The 19,449-nt window shown below is 46.3% G+C and overlaps 1 protein-coding gene across 1 annotated transcript in view; it reads right to left on the bottom strand.

Annotated features, from left to right (window-relative positions):
* HDAC7 (histone deacetylase 7) overlaps window positions 1-18,292 on the bottom strand; it is a 244,594-nt gene extending 226,302 nt beyond the window's left edge. Inside the window, exon 1 of the mRNA XM_044431113.1 lies at window positions 18,099-18,292. Coding sequence (XP_044287048.1) covers window positions 18,099-18,117 — 19 coding nt within the window. The 5' untranslated portion in view covers window positions 18,118-18,292. The remainder of the gene's footprint in view (window positions 1-18,098) is intronic.
* Between the last annotated feature and the right edge of the window lie 1,157 nt (window positions 18,293-19,449).

Raw genomic sequence — 19,449 nt, 5'->3', positions numbered from 1 at the left:
GTCCTCAGGCCAAAAGAAGTTCAACACCCCTGCTTTCATATATTCCCCATCACCAACCCCCACGAGGAAGCCACTAGGAATGAGTAACACAGAATGATTTTCCTCCAGCAGGCATGCTTTTGGACTTCTGAATGCTTTGGGGTTGAGGATGAAGGACTTTGGCAACTGCCACTTGGCAGACATGGGAGGGAAATAGTGCATCTCTCAGAATTTTATTTATCTATCTATCTATCTATCTATCTATCTATCTATCTATACATGTATTTATAGGCCACCTATGAGTGCCGAGGCCTTCCTAGGCGGCTCCTCTTCTACGTATCTTGTTATGTGTACATCAGGAACCCTGATGTCTTTTGGATTCCACCACCCTATCAAGGCAAATCCACAGGCCAATAAGAGGATTGTGGAAATATGGGTCCTTCATGGGCAGTCATGAGAAATGTAGTTGGGGAGTATGAGGATGGAGAGGAGGTCCCTCCTTTCCATTTGTTGGTACTCAGTGGAGGTGGTTGTTCCTTCTTGCCTGGCATATGACTGAGTTCATGGAATGAGGGCCACCGTGCATTCCAATGGTCAACACTGCTTTTTTTTTTTTTTAAATTTTGCCTTCCCCATGCAAGTTCCCGCAAGGTGCATGCATTTACAGAATCGTGCTTCTACAATTCCAAGGCCTTGTCTGCAACAGGAAATGTTGTTTGTTTTATACTGTAACTGTTAAGGCTTCATCCAAAGAACTCCAGAGAACCTGGCTTGATGGAAATGGTAATTTTCTCATATACATCCTTCACTCCTTAGGCACAGAACTATCATTCTAGTAAGTCCCTGGGAAATTAGGACAATCATTAACCCCACTTTAAACCTGTATTGTAGATATACCCTCAATTATATAGGGTGATGCAATATATCTAATCAGAACATTCATTCATCTAGGTTTAGGGTGGGCAACTTGTAGGCCCAAACATCCGGATGGCCACAAGTTGTCCAACTCTCACCAAGTTCCATACCACCTACACAGCTTCTCTCAACCTAGTGCCCTCTCCAAATTGTCAGATTGAAACTCCCATCATTCCCAGCCAGCTGGCAATTCCCTGGACCATGGCTGAGGCTGATGGGGTTTCTACAACCATGTAAAGGGCACTGTATTGCGATGGTTGCTCACTGAACCAGGCAGCGTTGGGAATTATTGGCATAGCAGTTGAACACCTATAGAGGGCGCCATGTTGGACAAACTGGTCTCCTTGGTCTAGAAGCAGCTTTTGGGGGATTCAGATGAATCCTGCCTAGTGTTACCCAGACTCAGCAGGGATTGAGAGTACTTCCAGGCAGGGGGCTCCTAGTGCTACCAATGGGAAAGTCCTGTTCTATCTTTTTCTCCTTGTGGGTTTTCTGTGGCAGGAAAAAAATATTTTATTGTATATATTTTAAAATGTTATTTTAATTTTTTGTTGTAAGCCGCCCTGAGGCTTCGGCGAATGGGGCGGCATAAAAATGTTTTAATAAATAAAATAATAAATAAATAAAAAAAGGAGATTTAGAAAGGGACAGACAGACAGACAGGGGAAACCCGGGAGGGCCCAAGTGGAAGAATGAATCAGGCAGGACAAACACACAATGAAAGCCAACAGGAAGGAATACAGCTTTAAAAGAGACTTAAAAGCCAGCAGCAGTGGAAAGCTCTAAAAACGCAAGAACATGTTTTTTTAAAAAGCTGGAGGACAACAGGGGGAAGGGGAAGAAGCAGTCTTCACCTGGTGCTGAAAAGCCCACACCAGCTAAGCCTCTTTGGGGAGAGCATTCCACAACTAGGGAGCCACCACTAAAAAGGCCCTCTCAGTAGCCACCAGTCTTACCTCATTTGGTGGAGGTCCCTGGAAGAGCGTCTCCTAGAGTGAATAAGCAAGGATCTGCTGCATGGAGAGCACGCACTCCACCGCTGACAGGTCTTTCATGAGCCTGTTCTGCATGTTTTGCTCTTGTCTGGTTCTTGTGGGGGTGCAGGACAGCTCAACTCTGGACACGCTTATTCAGTGGAGATTGCACCTAAAACTTTTCATAAACTTGACTTTTGTTTGTGTCTTTTGACTGTTGTGAGGTGGGATACAAAATCCAGCCTCCTCTCTCAAGAATATTAATGTTCGGGGGGGGGGGGGTGTTGGTTTCATTTTGGCCACCATGTTGGAACCATGTTAAAAGCACAAATATTTTAAGATCGTAGGTGCAGGCACCAGAAAATTACAGCAGTCATCCCCTAATTTGCATGGGGTAATTTGCATAAAATGTTATTGCTATTATTAGCTTGCATTTATTTTTAAGGCCAGCAGTGTGCTCGTTATGGTACGAAAGGCACACTTGGAAAGCTCCTGGTAAGTCTTTCAGCAGCGAGAAAGGAGTGGGTGTGGGGAGATTGCCCCCAGGATTGCCCAGTGGACTAGGAAGGTAACAGGGTGGTAAGACAAGGGTGTCTCCTTTGATACAGACAAGGGGGCTGAGGGGGGAATACTCAAAGGGGGACACAGGCAGCTCAGTGGCAAAGCACACACTTTCCTTGCAGAAGCTCTTAGGCTTAACCTTTGCCATTGTCTTAAACTGCAAAGCGTCTGCCCAAGAGCCTGGAATGATCCCACTGGGCTGGATGCTTGAGTAACCTGACCTGGTGCAAATCTTACCGTCTTCTAAGTGCAGACTCCTCTTTTTAAGCTAAGAGCAGAACAAGGTTTTTGGAAATACCATCTGGCCTGCTCTGCTTCAGAATGCAAGTGCAGGTTCTCTCATAAATACTTCCCCACGTAAACTCCCTGCACAGAGAAAAGCAGGTTGCTGAGGCAGCTGGCTTTTTCTCTGACATGCCGAGTTTCTAAAAGCACAGCAGACTTACAGGGAGCATTCACAGATTGTGTCAACATGCTACATTCTCAGAAGACTGTCCTGTGAGATCGTTCTGAATCTGTAGGTTTCAATGTAAGGACAGTTTTGGACATTATACAGAAACATATCCAGGTTTGCCATCCATTTCAGGGTGACCACTGGGACACTCAGATCTAGAGCCATCATAAATTAAAAGTGAGAATGCATCCAGAAGAGGTCATTTGATATCCTGACAACACTGCATGGCAGCAAACTGGGATTTGTGAGCGAGTCAGTCTGTGCATGGCAAGCAGTGTGCAAGCAATTCCAGCTCACTGATGTGTGTCCTTGCACAAGGGGTGTGTTTTCATGCACTGGTTGCCTGCATTTCCACTTTTCACTTGACAAACAAGGGACGCTTTAACAAGAAAGATGTTCACCTGGGAAACATAGTGTGTGAAGCCACTGTAAGTATCTGTTGTCCCTCTGAAGGTAGGAGTGCATGCCCTTTTGCAACCTACAAGCTTGTTTCCAAACACTCCTCTCTCCTTTTCCTTCTCCCAGCACTGGCGAGCCCCCAAAGCGGCTGCAAGGGGAGCCCTGCTCTGTCGCTCCAGAACTTCAGCTGCTTTCCTAGCAGTCGCTGCCTTGCCAGCCAGCCAGGCTGCTCTCTTCAGCAGGACCGTGCAGCCCCACCAGTCAGCCCCAGCAATCCTCTTTGGCCTAGTATCAGCTCTCTATAGAAAAGCCTGACACTCCCTATTCTCCACAATGGATGGATAGAGCATGGATGCGCCAGCCCAGCCCCAGTGACATGAAGGGACTACTCATGTGGCGTCTGGGCCCTTTTTGGGAGAGGGAAACCACAAGAGAACCTTCCCCGGCTAATGTATAAACTGCAGTGGAATCAAAAGAGGCCATCAGGGCCCAAGAATACATTTATGCATATATCATTAGCTCATTCTGCAACACCAAAGTTGAGCTACTGGCATGTTTAAAAAACAAAACAATAAAACATAAAAACAAAAAGGAGTCAAGGCACATGCCTTCCTCTTAGAGAAGCTGAATTTGGACACTTAACCTCCTGGCCTTCTTGTGGTTAGAGATGCAGCTGCTTGTCTTTCGAATACAGAAGCATTTCGTTGTAATTTAAAAATCAAGGACAGAACAGGAACACCAGCACATCTGCTTCCTTGTTGACTGAAAGTACTTAGCAAAGCCATTGGGAGTCCCCCTTCACCCCACAGCACCTTCTGCAAGCTTTGCATGGGGCAACCCAAAAAGGTGCATGCAAAAACATGCATGCAGATGGGGTTGTCTGTGCAGCCCTGACTGCAGGATTCAGACTCTTCATAGGGGTCTTTGCAGTTTCCTGGCAGGGATCCCAGACCAGATTCACAACAGGGCTTCTTCTAAGATAGTCTTCCCCAACTGGGTGGACTCAAGATGTGCTGAACCTCAATGCCCATCATGCCAGCCAGCATGGCCATTGGTTATGCTTGCTGGAATTTGATGGGTGATGCAGCCTGACGGATTCTGGAGGCTGCCTGCCTGCATAACTAGCTATACATTGAACTTGCATGTCAGGTCACCTTTGCTAAGCTGGAAAGGCATGGGCCTACAGCCAGATGGATGACCACCTGCGCAGGCAGAACATGGGGTTGGACTCGATGGTCTCATAGACCCCTTCCATCTTACTACTATTCTATTCTACCTGCCTGAGGAAGGCTGTATTAGAACCCTTGTTGTAGCCTGTTCTGGGACCTCTGCCAGGAGACTGCAGAGTGCAATCCTATGCTTGTTCAGACAGAAAAAAAGTCCTACAACATGACTGGCTGGGAAAAGCTGAGAGTTGTAGAAATGAGAGTTGGGAAATGCTGGAACTTATTTTATAGTGCCCTTAAGTTTCCAAAACCTTGGAACCCAAAAGACAGGTTTAAAAGATAACACGATGTATGTGCATGTTCTTTGCATGTGCCATTTTGGGACACCCTTGCAAAATACCAAAAGGCAGCTGGGGGAGTGAAGTAGGAGTAAAGGCTTATGATGTTTCTAAACAAAATTCTGATTGCTAGTCAATGTGGTGTTATCATTGCCATCATCTCGTTGAGAGGTCATTGAGGCCCCATCGGTGCGGGTGTTCAAAGACAGGCTGGACATGCACATGGTAGGCATGTCATGAGCGGAGCTGGCTAGTGCTGGAGGTCAGACTAGATGGCCCGGGAGGCCCCTTCTGACTCACTCTGTTTCTATGTTAATATCTTCAGAACAATTTTTGGAAACATGTAAAAAGTCATCAGTGCCTTGGGTCTTTCCACAACATTTTGCAAAATATGTTCTCACATGGCTTCCCTTCCCACTCACTTTCTCCTTTGCTATGCTAGCATTTCTGGGCTGCCTCTTCCACAAGGGCTCCTACTCTGGTTCTGATACCTGTTACAAGAATGCAAGCACAGTTTCGAAGGGACCACACCTGTAAAAAGAATTATCACCTCTCTCTTTGACATATTCAGACAGGCTCCTACCCCTTTTCTACTCATGCATGTTTGAAAGAGTCAAGCAAAGATGCATCCACATTCATCCAATTGGGAGAGAGTGAGGCACACAAAATACTTCGCCTTCCCTGGATCATTCTTAGTGAGAGAAGGCACAGGTTGGAAGAAGCTGGTCTCTGGCCACAGGGGTCCTCCCTGTACAGTGTCCCCCTGGGGGAGATGCAGGCCACATGAAGTTGCAAACTCAGCCAGGGGGCACTGCAACATTCCCTTATGTCACCTACTCTGCAGAGGTTCTGTTGTGCTTGTCATGAGCCATCAAGTTATCTTGAACTTATGGTGACCCTGTGAATGAATGCCTCCAAAATGTCCTGTCCTTGACAGCCCTGCTCAGCTCTTGTAAACTCAAGGCTGTGGCTTCCCTGATGAAATTGAACCATCTCACATCTGGCCTCCCTCTACCTCTGCTTCCTTTGACTCTTTATACCATGGTTGTCTTCTACAGTGAATCTTGCCTTAGGATATGCCCAAACTACAACAGCCTCTCTTTCATCATTTTTGCTTCAAGAGCAAGTTCTGGCTTGATTTGGTTTAGAACCCACTTGTTTATTCTTCTGTCAGTCCAGGGGATTTGCAAAGCTCCTCTCCAGCACGTTTTCAATGTATCAGTCGTCTTCCTGTCAACTTTCATACCCACATGGAGTGATCAGGAACACAAGGTGTGAAGGATTTTGGTCTTGATCTCTGGTGAAATGTCCTCACCCATGTTCCTTGCTGGTGGTGCTGGTGGGGGAAGAATTCAGCCCACCCCCATTACAGCCTAATCCCAGGCCCTGTTGTACCTGATTTATGTCTGTAGTTGCAGCACAATCAGTCAGCTCGAGCTAAAAGGAAACTCTCTGGAATTTAGAGTCATTTTGTTGAGCTTAAAGAGAAATGAAAATTAAACAGCTGAACCTGAGTAGTTTTTGTCTTTGTTTGCCCAGTCAGCTTGCATGGCTAAGCAAACAGCATACTGACTCACATCACATGGCCATTTCCTCCTTGCACTAGCCCAGGGAAATAGCATATTGCCCAGTAGCCGGTTTTGCTCTTCTTGGGAAGTGTGGCAGGTTCTCCCAGAATGCCTTGCTGCCAGGGCACGCAGCTACACTCCTCTTTTTCCTCTGCCATGGGCAGAAGAGAAAGCCACAGGGCACCTCTTGCAAAACCAGATTGTGTCTGGGACCAACAGTTGCTTGCCTTTCCCATAAATGTTCAGTTGAATCTGGTTCATAAGTCTAGTTTAAAATAAGAAGACCCTGTCCACAGGGCTTAACAGCCAGGGGGTGAGGAGTACAGGGGCTTGATGAGATTCTGTTCAAGGACCTCCCATGGATATGTAGCCAGTGTTGCTCTTCCTATAGCTATTTGCCCAGATGAAGAAAACATGGATGCTCTCCAGTCCTTCATTGCTTTGACTCACACTGTTCACTGTCCAGATGTACCCATGTCCACTGCTTCAGTGGTAGCAGGGGGATCCCTGTCAGATGCCCCCATATCCTAAGTCAGACACTATTCTTTCTGGAAGAAAGAAGATCTTTCTTGCTTCTGGCTGGCAACTTTGAAACTACATGGTAAACCTCAGGAGGTGGGCTTGGCTTAGCAGCCACAATCTTAAACCCCATTTAAGAGAGCCAGTACGGTGTCATGGTTAAGTGCATGGGACTGGGCCCCATGCTCTGGGTTCTAGTCCCTGCTCATCCACAGAAATAGCTGGGTGACTCTGGGCCAATCACAGACTCTCAGCCCAACCTTCCTCACAGGGTTGTTGTCGAATTAAGACTGAGAGTAGGGGTAGGAGAATGATGTAAGCCTGAGTTCATTGTAGGAAAAAAGTGGAATATAAATCTAATAAATAAATAAATAAATATTTCAGCAGCTTCTATAACATTTTTCTGAAAACCACCAAGGAAGGATACCAAAAAACCACTAAAGCACTCCTCAAATAAAAACATAATAAAAACAGTACAATGGCACAGCATACTATAAAAACAATTAAAACTGGAAAAAAATGCATCTTGACTGCTTTCTTGAAAGCAAGATGGAGCAATAACCAATTTGCAACAGCAGAGGGAGCACCCTCCAAAGTCAGGGGCCAGGCAGGAGAAAGCAGCTTCCTTTTCTACATGCCTTACAAGAAGATGCCTTCAAAAGGGTCTCCCCTGCTGTCCTGATCATCAAAAACGATTCCCACTGAAATTGGCTTCCCTGCTAGGACTGGATCAAGTTCATCCCTAACCGGTGAGAGAGTAAATACACACGGTTAGCAAGGAGAGGATCACGTAGAAAGTGGCTGGAAGCCCTTGGCTCACCTACTCTTGCCCTTGAAGCTGTGAAGAAGCTGAATCTGGTGGTCCAGTTCTGGAAAACCACTACTGATGTGCATTTGCACATATTTTCTAACCTAGGGTCAGCTTTGTGGATATCTCAGATGGCTCTGAACTAGTCTAGTTTGCGTGCTCTTACATTTTAAATGTCAAGATGTGCCCTTCGGTTTGGAACGACCCACCCAATGAAGGCATTTTGAGGCTCACTTCTCAAGATTTTCAGATGTCTCCATTTTTGTTATGAGTAATCATGAAGGGAAGGGTGGGTGTGGGGAGACGGAATAGCTGAATGTTAGCATTTCCTGCAGGTTGGGCTCCTACCCTAAGACAGAACATGGTAGCAATAAATATTTGGCTCCTGGCACCATCTTATCAAGAGACACATAAATTGGCGGAAGTTCAGAGAGGAGCATGAGAAGGGATTGAGCAGCTGGAGGGGTTGAGATAGGAGGGAAGATTAAAGAGCTGGAAAATTCAATGAGTAACGGCTTCGAGAGGAGTAGCTGTGTTAGCTTATAGCCACAAAAAAACAGTTAAGCAGTTCGTAGTACCTTAAAAAAATTACCATGGCAAGAGCTATTGTGGACTAGATGCCATCCGGTACACATAGTCCATGAAGGCTTATGGCAGGATAAATCTGTTTGCTTTGAAGGTGCCATAGTGGGATGCTTTGCTACTTTTGCACCAAGGCGTGGTGTGGAAGAGCTTGCAATAACAAACAGGTTTAGAGGGCTGCCGCCTGTCAGAGCCAATAATACTGGGCTCGATGGATCAAGGATCTGATTCTATCTAGGGTGGTTTCCTATGCTCCTGTGCTGCTGTACCACAGCTCCCATAAGCCCAGCCAGCATAGGGATGGTGAAGGATGATCGGACTTGCAGTCCAGCATAAGCACCTCTGACCTGCCTTAAAGTCTTCAGTGGGAGGAGGAGAAGGTGGGAGACATCCTGTTGTGAGAAACCAACATGATCCTTTGAAGACGTTCCAAACAATAAATTCAGTTAACATCCCCTTAATTATATTTATTTTAATCTGTTTGTATGTTTATATCCTGCATTTCAGTTTGGATTGCCAACTGACCAGAAAACAAGAACGCTGCTAAGTTCTTGCATTTGTTGGGCCAGATATTTTGAAGAAAAGCCACATTTGGGGATTGAGCACCATAATTTTTTGAATAAAATTTTCTCTCTTCAGTCTGAGTTATAAATGACAACCATAAAAATATAATTGGTAATAAACCACCAGACTTATGTGGCATGACAAGTAAAATCTGGAGCGGCTTAAGAAAGTTTGCAAATACTTCTTACAGTTGTTGAAGTTTGAAGTTCTCCCTGCTCAGGCAGACTGCTTCTGCTATTCTACAATGAGTTGATTTCCAAAGCTGTTGCACAGAAAACCTGCATGCAGCCAGGTCACTATTCAACCAGACAGAATTGTATGCTTCTGATTTTTGCCTTCCCCAGCATGGGCATCCTTTAATGGCTGGATATGCTTTACTGATTTAGGCTACGGGGAATAGGTACTGCAATATTACTCCTTCATTTGGCCTGCCACCCTTGCAAAGCTGGTATTTGGTTTGGCATTTATCACGTTGGAGCCATCAACTGATGCTGAGCAGATGTGAATCACATCAGCACCTGGATGGGAGACCTGGGGACCCTACAAATGGGCAACACCAACTGGCAATGGCTGTCCAGAGGATTCTGGTGGGATACTTTCCCACCCGTACCTGGAGGTTTTAAGGCATGAACGTGGGATCTTTTGCATGCAAAGTAGGCACTGTACTCTTGAGTTACATCTTTCTTGGCTAATCCCTACTGGAGCCTCTAACATTAAAAAGAAACTGGACAGTCATCTGAGTGGGATGGTGTAATGTGGTGTTCTGTAACAGCGGGGGTTGGACTCGATAGCCTTCTTGGCCCCTTCCAACTCTACTATTCTGTGATTCTATGGTTGGCCTCCCCTTCATGGATCACTGCCTTGTTGTGGTGAAGGGGCTTGCGTAGCTCAATGAAGCTATGAGCTATGCCATGCAGGACCACCCAAGATGGACAGGTCATAGCAGAGAGCTCTGACAAAACGTGATCCCCTGGAGAAGGAAATGGCAACCCACTCCAGTATCCTTGCCATGAAAACCCCATGGACAGTACCAAAAGGCAAAAAGATATGACGCCGGAAGATGAGCCCCTCAGGTCAGAAGGTGTGCAATATGCTACTGGGGAAGAGCAGAGGGCTAGTACTAGTAGTGCCAGAAGAATGAAGCGATTGGATCAAAGCCAAAAGGACAGTCAGTTGCAGATGTATCTGGTAGTGAAAGGAAAGTCCGATGCTGTAAAGATCTATACGCCATGGGAACCTGGAATGTAAGATCCATGAATCAGGGCAAGCTGGATGCAGTCAAACAAAAGATGACAAGACTGAACATCGACATCTTAGGAATCAGTGAACTAAAATGGACAGGAATGGGTGAATTTAATTCAGATGACCGTAGTACTGTGGGCAAGAATCCCTCCGAAGAAATGGAGTAGCCTTCATAGTCAATAAAAGAGTAGGAAAAGCAGTACTGGGATACCATCTCCAAAATGACAGAACGATCTCAGTTCGAATCCAAGGAAAACTATTCAGCATCACAGTAGTCCAAGTCTGTGCCCCAACCACTGGTGCTGAAGGGCTGAAGTTGATAGGTTCTATGAAGGCCTACAACACCTTCTAGAATTAGCACCCAAAAATGATGTCCTTATCATCACGGGGGACTGGAATGCTAAAGTAGGAAGCCAAAAGACAACCGGAATAACAGGCAAGTCTGGCTTCCTGCTTCTGGCAGGGCACAGGCTGGTAGAATTTTGTCAAGAGAATACGATGGTCATAGCAAACACTCTTTTCCAACAACCCAAGAGACGACTCTACACATGGACATCACCAGACGGTCAACACAGAAATCAGATTGACTATATGCTTTGCAGCCAAAGATGGAGAAGCTCTGTACCAGTGGTTCTCAAACTTTTTCACCAGGGGGCCAGTGAAAGGTGCCGGTGCTAGTCATGGGCCGGAAAGGTGCTGGCAGGGTGCATGGACCGGCGCGGGAGTGGGCACATGGGTGTGCAGGCAATGAGGCGGGGGGGGAGCGAGCATGGTGAGGGGAGGGGAGGCAAGGTCGGGACAGGCAGCGGTGTGCGCGAGGCAGCGGCTTGCTCGCTTGGAGATCGTTTTCTCCGAGGGAGTCCAGAATTATCTCCTTGCGAGCAAGCCACCACCTCCCCAAGCATGGGGCAAGACAGGTGGCAGTGGGCACGTGCACAGCGCATTAAAAACTTCTGAGGCAGGCTGGATAAATGGCTAAGGTGGGCCGGATCCAGCCCCCAGGCTGTGGTTTGAGGACCCATGCTCTATACAGTCAGTAAAAACAAGACCAAGAGCTGACTGTGAATCAGATCATGAGCTTCTTGTTGCAAAATTTAGGCTTAAATTGAAGAAAGTAGGGAAAAGCACTAGGCCACTCAGGTATGACCTAAATCATATTCCTGATGAATATACAGTAGAGGTGACAAATAGATTTAAGGAATTAGATCTGATAGACAGAGTGCCTGAAGAACTATGGATGGAGGTTCGCAACATTGTACAAGAGGTAGCAACTAAAACCATCCCAAAGAAAAAGAAATGCAAGAAAGCAAAATGGCTGTCTGAGGCAGCTTTACAAATAGCTGAGGAAAGAAGGGAAGGGAAAGGCAAGGGAGAAAGAGAAAGATACACCCAATTAAATGCAGAATTCCGGAGAATAGCTAGAAGAGATAAGAATGCCTTCTTCAATGAACAGTGCAAAGAAATACAAGAAAACAATAGAATAGGGAGGACCAGAGATCTCTTCAAGAAAATTGCAGCTATGATGGGAACATTTCATGCAAAGATGGGTATGATAAAGGACCAAAATGGCAGGGACCTAACAGAGGAAGAAGAGATTAAGAAGAGGTGGCAAGATTACACAGAGGAACTATACAAGAAAGAGCTTAATGTCCCTGATAACGTCCCTGATAACCAGGATGGGGTGGTCACTGACCTTGAGCCAGACATCATGGAATGTGAAGTCAAATGGGCCTTAGGAAGTCTGAGCAACAACAAAGCTAGTGGAGGCGACAGTATTCCAGCTGAGCTATTCAAAATCTTAAAAGCGGATGCAGTAAAAGTGCTACACTCAATATGCCAGCAAATTTGGAAATCTCAACAGTGGCCACAGGATTGGAAAAGGTCAGTTTACATTCCGATCCCAAAGAAGGGCAATGCCTAAGAATGTTCACACTACCACACCATTGCACTCATTTCACATGCTAGCAGAGTGATGCTCAAAACCCTACAAGCTAGGCTCCAGCAGTATGTGGACCAAGAAGTACCAGGAGTAAAGGCAGGATTTCGAAGAGGGAGAGGAACTAGAGATCAAATTGCCAACATACGCTGGATCATGGAGAAAGCTAGGGAGTTCCAGAAAAACATCTACTTCTGCTTCATTGACTATGCTAAAGCCTTTGATTGGGTGGATCACAACAAATTGTGGCAAGTTCTTAAAGAGATGGGAGTAGCAGACCATCTTATTAATCTCTTGAGAAACCTATATGCGAGTCAAGAAGCAACAGTGAGAACTGGACACGGAACCACTGATTGCTTCAAAATTGAGAAAGGAGTTCTGCAAGGCTGCATCTTATCGCCCTGCCCTATTTAACTGCCCTATTTATGCAGAGCCCATCATGAGAAAGGCAGGGCTAGATGAATCATGTTGGAATTAAGATTGCTGGGAGAAATATCAACAACCTCAGATATGCAGATGATACCACTCTAATGGCAGAAAGTGAAGAGGAAGTAAAGAGCCTCTTGTTGTGGGTGAAGGAGGAGAGCGCAAAAGTTGGCTTGAAACTCAACATTAAGAAAACTAATCATGGCATCTGGTCCTATCACTTCCTGGCAAATAGATGGGGAAGAAATGGAGATATTGACAGATTTTATTTTCCTGGGCTCACTGCAGACGGGGACTACAGCCAAAAAATTAAAAGACGCTTGCTCCTGGGGAGGAAGGCTATGGCAAATCTAGACAGCATACTAAAAAGCAGAGACATCACCCTGCCAACAAAAGTGCATATAGTCAAGGCTATGGTTTTCCCAGTTGCAATATATGGCTGTGAAAGCTGGACCATAAGGAAGGCTGAGCACCGAAGAATTGAGGCCTTTGAATTGTGGTGCTGGAGGAGACTCCTGCGAGTCCCTTGGACCGTAAGGTGATCAAACTGGTCAGTCCTAGAGGAGATCAACCCTGACTGCTCTTTAGAAGGCCGGATACTGAAGATGAAGCTCAAATACTTTGGCCACCTAATGAGAAGGAAGGACTCCCTGGAGAAGAGCCTAATGCTGGGAACAATCGATGGCAAAAGAAGAAGGGGATGGCAGAGAATGAGGTGTCTGGATGGAGTCACTGGAGCAGTCGGTGTGAGCTTAGCTGGACTACGGGGGATGGTGGAGGACAGGAAGGCCTGGAGGAATGTTGTCCATAGGGTCACGATGGGTCGGACAGGACTTCGCAACTAACAACAACAACAACAACAAATGGTTGGCCTTTGTGCAGCTGAACATGACCTTAGTTGGGCTTTAAGTATGGATTGTCATGCAGGGGTCAGCCTTGTCCCTTGCGCTCAGCACCTGATTCATCAGCAGTGGCCAGCCTGATGCCTCAGAACTGTCTCCAGGGAGGGCAAGGCAGGGATAAGCATTTCCCCCACGCCGTCCCTCCATAATGCAGGAATCAAGCAGTTGAGCTTGTCCTGCAAGGATGTGCATTTTGTATATGGGTAGGCATGTGATGCCTTTCCTCTCTCACCCAATGCAATATGCTTTCACAACTCAGAATGTAACTATATAATGGGAGGGAATCATGAATTTCTAAGCCCAAGTTTTGCAGTTTTGTAAGGAAGGATTGGAAGGAAAGCATACTGAGTCCTCCTCCTGCAGCTGATTCTCCTTTACAAATGCTCCCTGCAACCACATGCTACCTCCTCACAGGGCTGTGGCAGTAGAACAAGCCTAGCTGCAGGGAACAGGCACCAGGCGAGGCATAGGCAGGAGGAGAATGAGCAGATGAGAGAAGCGGGAAGCAGCCCTTCTTCCCACTTGCTGATCGTCCACTGCAATGTCCTCTCTTGAATTCAGACTAAGTGGTTGAATAGATTTGGCAAAGATGGGCGGGAGGTGTGGTTCTCCGGTGTCTGCCACTCACCATGCACCGTTTCCATATGCACAACAACAAAGCAACGCTGACAGTCAACCATAGTCTAACAATTGACTAACAACAACTTCTGCTGCTACTTCTGCCAAGCCTCTTCTCACCAACAACTAGGAGGTTTTTGTTGGGGGTGGCTGGTTATTCCCTCCCTGCTTTCTGATCCTTCCCTTAATATGTGGCATTCTTGGTAACTGGCAGACAACCACCACCCTACCTTTCCCCAGGCCTTGTTTGCTTAGAGCGGCTTCTAAAAAAACAAAATCTTCTAACCATTTGGAATACTCATAAGCATTCCGTAACACCTCAACAGTGGAGCTAGTAGTGAGGGAGGGCTGGTTTCAATCAAAAAAAGCCAGAGTTCTTTCAGTCAGTCATATCAGCAGAAGTCTGCTTGTGTGGTAGGAGATGGAGATGGAGCACTCTCCATCCTCCCTCTCCCTTGAAGCTTTGTATGCAATCTGCTGCTGCAGATACTTGAGAAGGACACAAGGGGAGACCTTCCCCTGCAAAAACTGCATTCATGGTAACCACCCAACACAAATACTGATCTACCTCTGAGGAACTGCAAATCAGAGATTCTAACAGTCTGATTTAGACCTTTAAAATGGCTTTTGTTATGAGATTTGGTGATCCCTACTGACCTACTATAAGTCACCCAGAAATCCACCAGGGACGCTCAATCATTTGTTGGGTGCACCATGGCTTGTTCACAGACAATCCAACCACAGCTTATTGCCACAGTGGGCTTGTGTGATATGTGTACATACCTGTTATATAAAGTAACATATGTTTTTCTTTGCCCTCAATTTGCCTTGCAATTCATTTATATTATATGCAAATAGGCAGACAGTGACCACATATCTTTTTGTTTGCAATTTGCCTTCTCCCACTAACAGCTTTCGCTGTCTTCACTGGGCCTCATCCCCCCCTTGCCACCCACTCATTTCAGGGACAAAGCAAGATCAAGTTCTGGAGCCCACCAGGAAACACATCACAAAGAAAGAAGTAAACATCATTCTCCTTTTGCCTGGTTTCCTTTCTAAGATGTTGATCCCCAAAGAATTTGCTAAACTGTAGGAAATTGGCAACGAACATTTTTTTGCTTAGATCTGGTCCATTTCTGGCCCTGGCTAAACCCTTACCCACCTTAGGAATAAGGAAAGCAGTCTGGAAAAGGATTTGATAGTTGCACTCTTCCTGCCTTGGGTGTAATATTTCGCTGGTTCTCTCTCAAGGCAATCCCTGGCCTGGAAAAACTAGTGATGGGGCAACAAGAAGCAGCACCCATGGTTTATTCACTGCAGTCCTTTTACACTGCAGTGAGATTCAGGGATTCAGAGACTTGGAGAATCAGTTGGGGAATCTCATGCTGCAGTGAGATTTGGGGGAACAGGGTTCAACTGTGTTCATGGAGACTTCCTCCCAGGAAAGCAGATTGCTTAGTGCATCAAGTGGGACTTCTGAAATAGGAATTAAATAGTATTAAATGACACTGAGAAGCAGCCTGGTATCATTGGTGGAGCACTTGACTGGGACTTGGGAGATCTGGGTTCAAGTCCCCACTCAGCCATTAAGTTCACTACGTGACTTTGGGCCAGTCACAGACTCTCAGCCTAAGCTACCTCACAGGGTTGTTATGATTATAAAATGGGGAGGAGTTCCTTGCAAGAGGAAGAAAGGTGGGATGTAAATGTAATGCAATAATAACAATAAAAGTTAGCAGGGCAGAACTATCCCCAAACAGTTGCATAACTAGGACTTATGGTAATTAGGCCCAGATCTGCATGCTCAGGTAAGACAGGAACAAAACAATCCCAGAAAAAATTTAAAAGCTTTGCTCCTGCACACAGAATGAGATTAATCTCTCTCACACAGGCATGAGTCCATTTAAAAGAACATTCTCTTCTCCCAAAAGCTACTCTAGCTTTCTTACTCACCTACTACTCTGCTGTTGCTCTTCTAAACAAAGGAGCAAAGCAAGAGGCACCTAGGAAGAAAAGTGTATCGCTATACGAGAGGACAGTGCACCACCTGTTCTCCAGGTGCACCTGCCAGTTGGCACACATTGGTGTAACAGGACCAGCTCGTGTGTGGTGTGGGGCAAGGTGGCTAGAGAGATCTGCTTGATGATTTTGCCACTTCTCTTCCCCATCAAATATCTAGGGCAGGTGATGATTGGCAGAGTTCTTTTTGTCTCAGTACAGGAGAATAAGATAAACTTATGAGATGGTTGTATGCAGCTAGGTTAAAAACAATCACCTGGTAAATTGCTATCTGTGCCTTAGCATAGGCACATTTAGAACTGAAACTCTTCACCAAAGTATCTGCCGAATTTGCTAAAACAATAAATATATAACAATGTTTATTTGCCTAGTTCAGTTTCCAACCCCCATATTTTCAAATATTCATTCTGCTAAGGATTTAAGCATTTTCAGTTAAAAACAAAAAATATAAAGTACCAAATTTTCCATAGTTATTATGGAAAATATGGAATATTTATTCTTTAAATATTTATTCTTTAAACAATGTTCAGAATCTGTAAGTGTCTACAGAACTAGAATTTGAAATGATTCTCCCCATCCCAGTTTTCAGTTTCTGTAGGAAGAAAAAAAATCATTTCAGCTCTGGTACAGTCTCCATGCAAAACCAATGTGCAGCAGGAGAGACGGCTCAGACAATTCAGATACAACTTGATTGTTCTCAGCAAACCAGAACTTTTTCTTCCCCGCAAAGTGGTGCAAATCATGTATGCCTTTCTTCCTTCTTATACCCTAAGAACTGACCCCCTCATGTTCCGTTCATGAACCACCCTTCAGTGCTTCCTCACAGCCTCACACTTTTGTCAATTGATTTTATCTCACAGTCTGAAGCCCTTCTACCAAACAGATCAAAAGAACACAGTTTCAATTAATTATCTGCCCCCACTCCAGCAGAGAGATCTGGCTATCACTTGCAACACATAACTAATAGGGACTCTTCAGAGGAACTGGGAACAAAAGCATGCAGTCAGCACATCACTGGGGAAAAGCAATGCAAAAACAGAGCTTCTCTTGCTGCAACAGACAAGTGCAGTCCTACAGTATCTGGGCTTACTCACGGGTAATCTAAGCACAGTGATTCAGGAGAAAGCACTGCTGATGCACTAGGACTTCTGGGCAAACAAGTGCAAGAGCAGGTGGTATACTGGTGGTGCTTAGAAAGTCTTCCTGTCTGTAGCCTGTCTCCCTGTAAATCATACTTTTTACATTCCATCTGTGAATGCACCTTGTCTGGGAAAAAGGCATTCACACAGCATCCCAGCTCATGATTGTGACCCAGCAATGGCAGAAGGGGAAGAAGAAAGAGGTCACCTCTTCAGGTCACTGGCCCAATGAAATAGAAATTAGATGATGCACCACAGCAGAAGCTGGCCTGCTAAAACGGCGGGGCCAGTGGAAGGGTGAAGCAAGCGTCTGGCAGTTCAGGGTGCCACTATAAAAGCACGCACCATCTTTCCATTCCTCCAGCATGTGTGGAATTCTGTTTCTCAGAAACCTGCATACACTGGATGCAGAACACAGTGCGAGCTGCAAGAATGGCATCCAGCTGAAATGTTTACCAGTGCCACAACGCATGGGATCACTAGGCTTGACTTGCTTTCCAGGGAAAACAAACCAACCCAGAGGGCTGCCCAGGATGTGAATCTAGAGGCCGCAGCGACGGGATTAGTCGGGGGGTGGGGGCACCACCAGCCCACTGGGTCGGGAGCTGTCTTCTCGGCACATCAACAGCAAAAGCACGAGGGTCCATCTCCTCCATCAATGGCCAACCAGCGGCCCACACGAAACCCGCGAGAAGGGTATGCACACCACAGCACTTTGCTGCCCAAGTTCCCCAGCAACTGGGGCATGCACAGAGACATCCTGCTTTTGCCATTAGATGTAGCAGAGAGCCATGTGTTGCTCGTGGCTTGCACCACCAACCTCCGCTCCCTGCCACCCGCCCCGTGCGCATCCATCCGTCGGCTGCGAAAAGCTAAGTAGCCACAAATAGACTCCGAGAAAACATCAAGAGCAGCCGCCACCTCCGACGCAGCCTGGGTCCGTCCTGCTTTTCCGAGCAACAAAATGCAACCTGCGGGCTGATACTCACCCCCATGGAGTCCATGCATCCAGCGCCCTTTCAGTTACAACCCGGGAAGACAATGTCTCATAGTTCAAAGAGTCTTCTTTCCTTCGCTGCGCTTTCTTTTCCCGTGGAAGGAGGAGGCAGTTGCTTTCTTAAGCCACAAGATTTACTGAGGTTCAGTGAAAATGAGGGAGGAAGGCAGAAGGGGAGGGACCGGCAGAAAGAAAGGCCCACAGGCGGTATAGAATGAGAATGGGAGGAAATGCTTTATCAAACTTAGAAAGACCAGCCAGGCAACCCTGCCCTGGGAAGAAGGGGCGGGACGCTTGGGGCTTAAGAGAGGGATCTACGGGGGCGTGCGGGGCGGGAGATGTCCTGCAAAAAGCAGGCCAGTCCGCCAAGCCGTTGGGGTTCCCTCCCTTTCAAAGCACACCCGAGGCGGAAAATGCTTGTGACGGCGATCGCCCCCCCCCCCCACACACACACACGCGTTAAAAATAATTATTTTTAAACATGAGGTCTGGTTTCTTTGAAAACTGGGGCGGGCCGGGAAGGGGTTGACAAGGCAATCACTAGGGAGCACTGGAATCTAGGCTGCGTTTTTTGTACTCTGCCTCCTTACCAGCCCCGCTGTGCTCCATCTTTCCAAGATCTTGTGAGTCAAACATTCGCAATGTGTTACCATCATGTTACCAATCTGGAATGTCGGGTGGGGAGAGGCTTTAACTAATAAAACACATGCACACATGCACAAAGTGAGGGATGGTCACCAGAGGACTCTTTAGGTGTGTGTGTGGGGGGGGGGGTAGCACTTCCAGACGAGGTTTCTGTTGTGCAGTCGCCCAGTCCGAGTCACCAAATGGGGTCAGATGATGTAACAGCATCTTCCCATTGTAACCTAACCGTAAGCTTCCCGTGTTTTCGTGCTGCTTCTTGCTTACTATTAAGGAAGAGAAGCTGACATGCCTGTGGGGAGCCTTTTTGAACAGTAGTGCTAGAAGCAGTAGATCTAGAACAAGTTAGGGTGGCTGGGGGGGCCGACTTTGCAGAGGGCAGTCCTCCATCTGAAGGGCTGCCAGAGGACAGGCCTCTATTTGCAAGTGTCCTCTGCCCAAAAGCCTGTCCAGATTAAAGATAAAGAACCATGAGAAGGAAAAGCTGGGCCTTGAAGCGGTCCATCAGTTGTGCTTTATCAGGCACACTGATCAATATATCTTCACTTGATATATTGCAATGCTCTTAACCTTACAGTAAGCATCATTTTACTTACTATATTAAGGAACATTATGACAAGTTTCTAAATTAGCATATGTACATATCAAATAGCAGACATATATTCATGCAAATCCACACCCTCTTTATCTGTGACACATAA

This window comes from Varanus komodoensis, unplaced genomic scaffold, assembly GCF_004798865.1.
Source record: "Varanus komodoensis strain SLA01 unplaced genomic scaffold, ASM479886v1 scaffold22, whole genome shotgun sequence".
Classification (NCBI taxonomy): Eukaryota; Metazoa; Chordata; class Lepidosauria; order Squamata; family Varanidae; genus Varanus; species Varanus komodoensis.
This window is presented reverse-complemented; position numbering and strand designations above follow the sequence as displayed.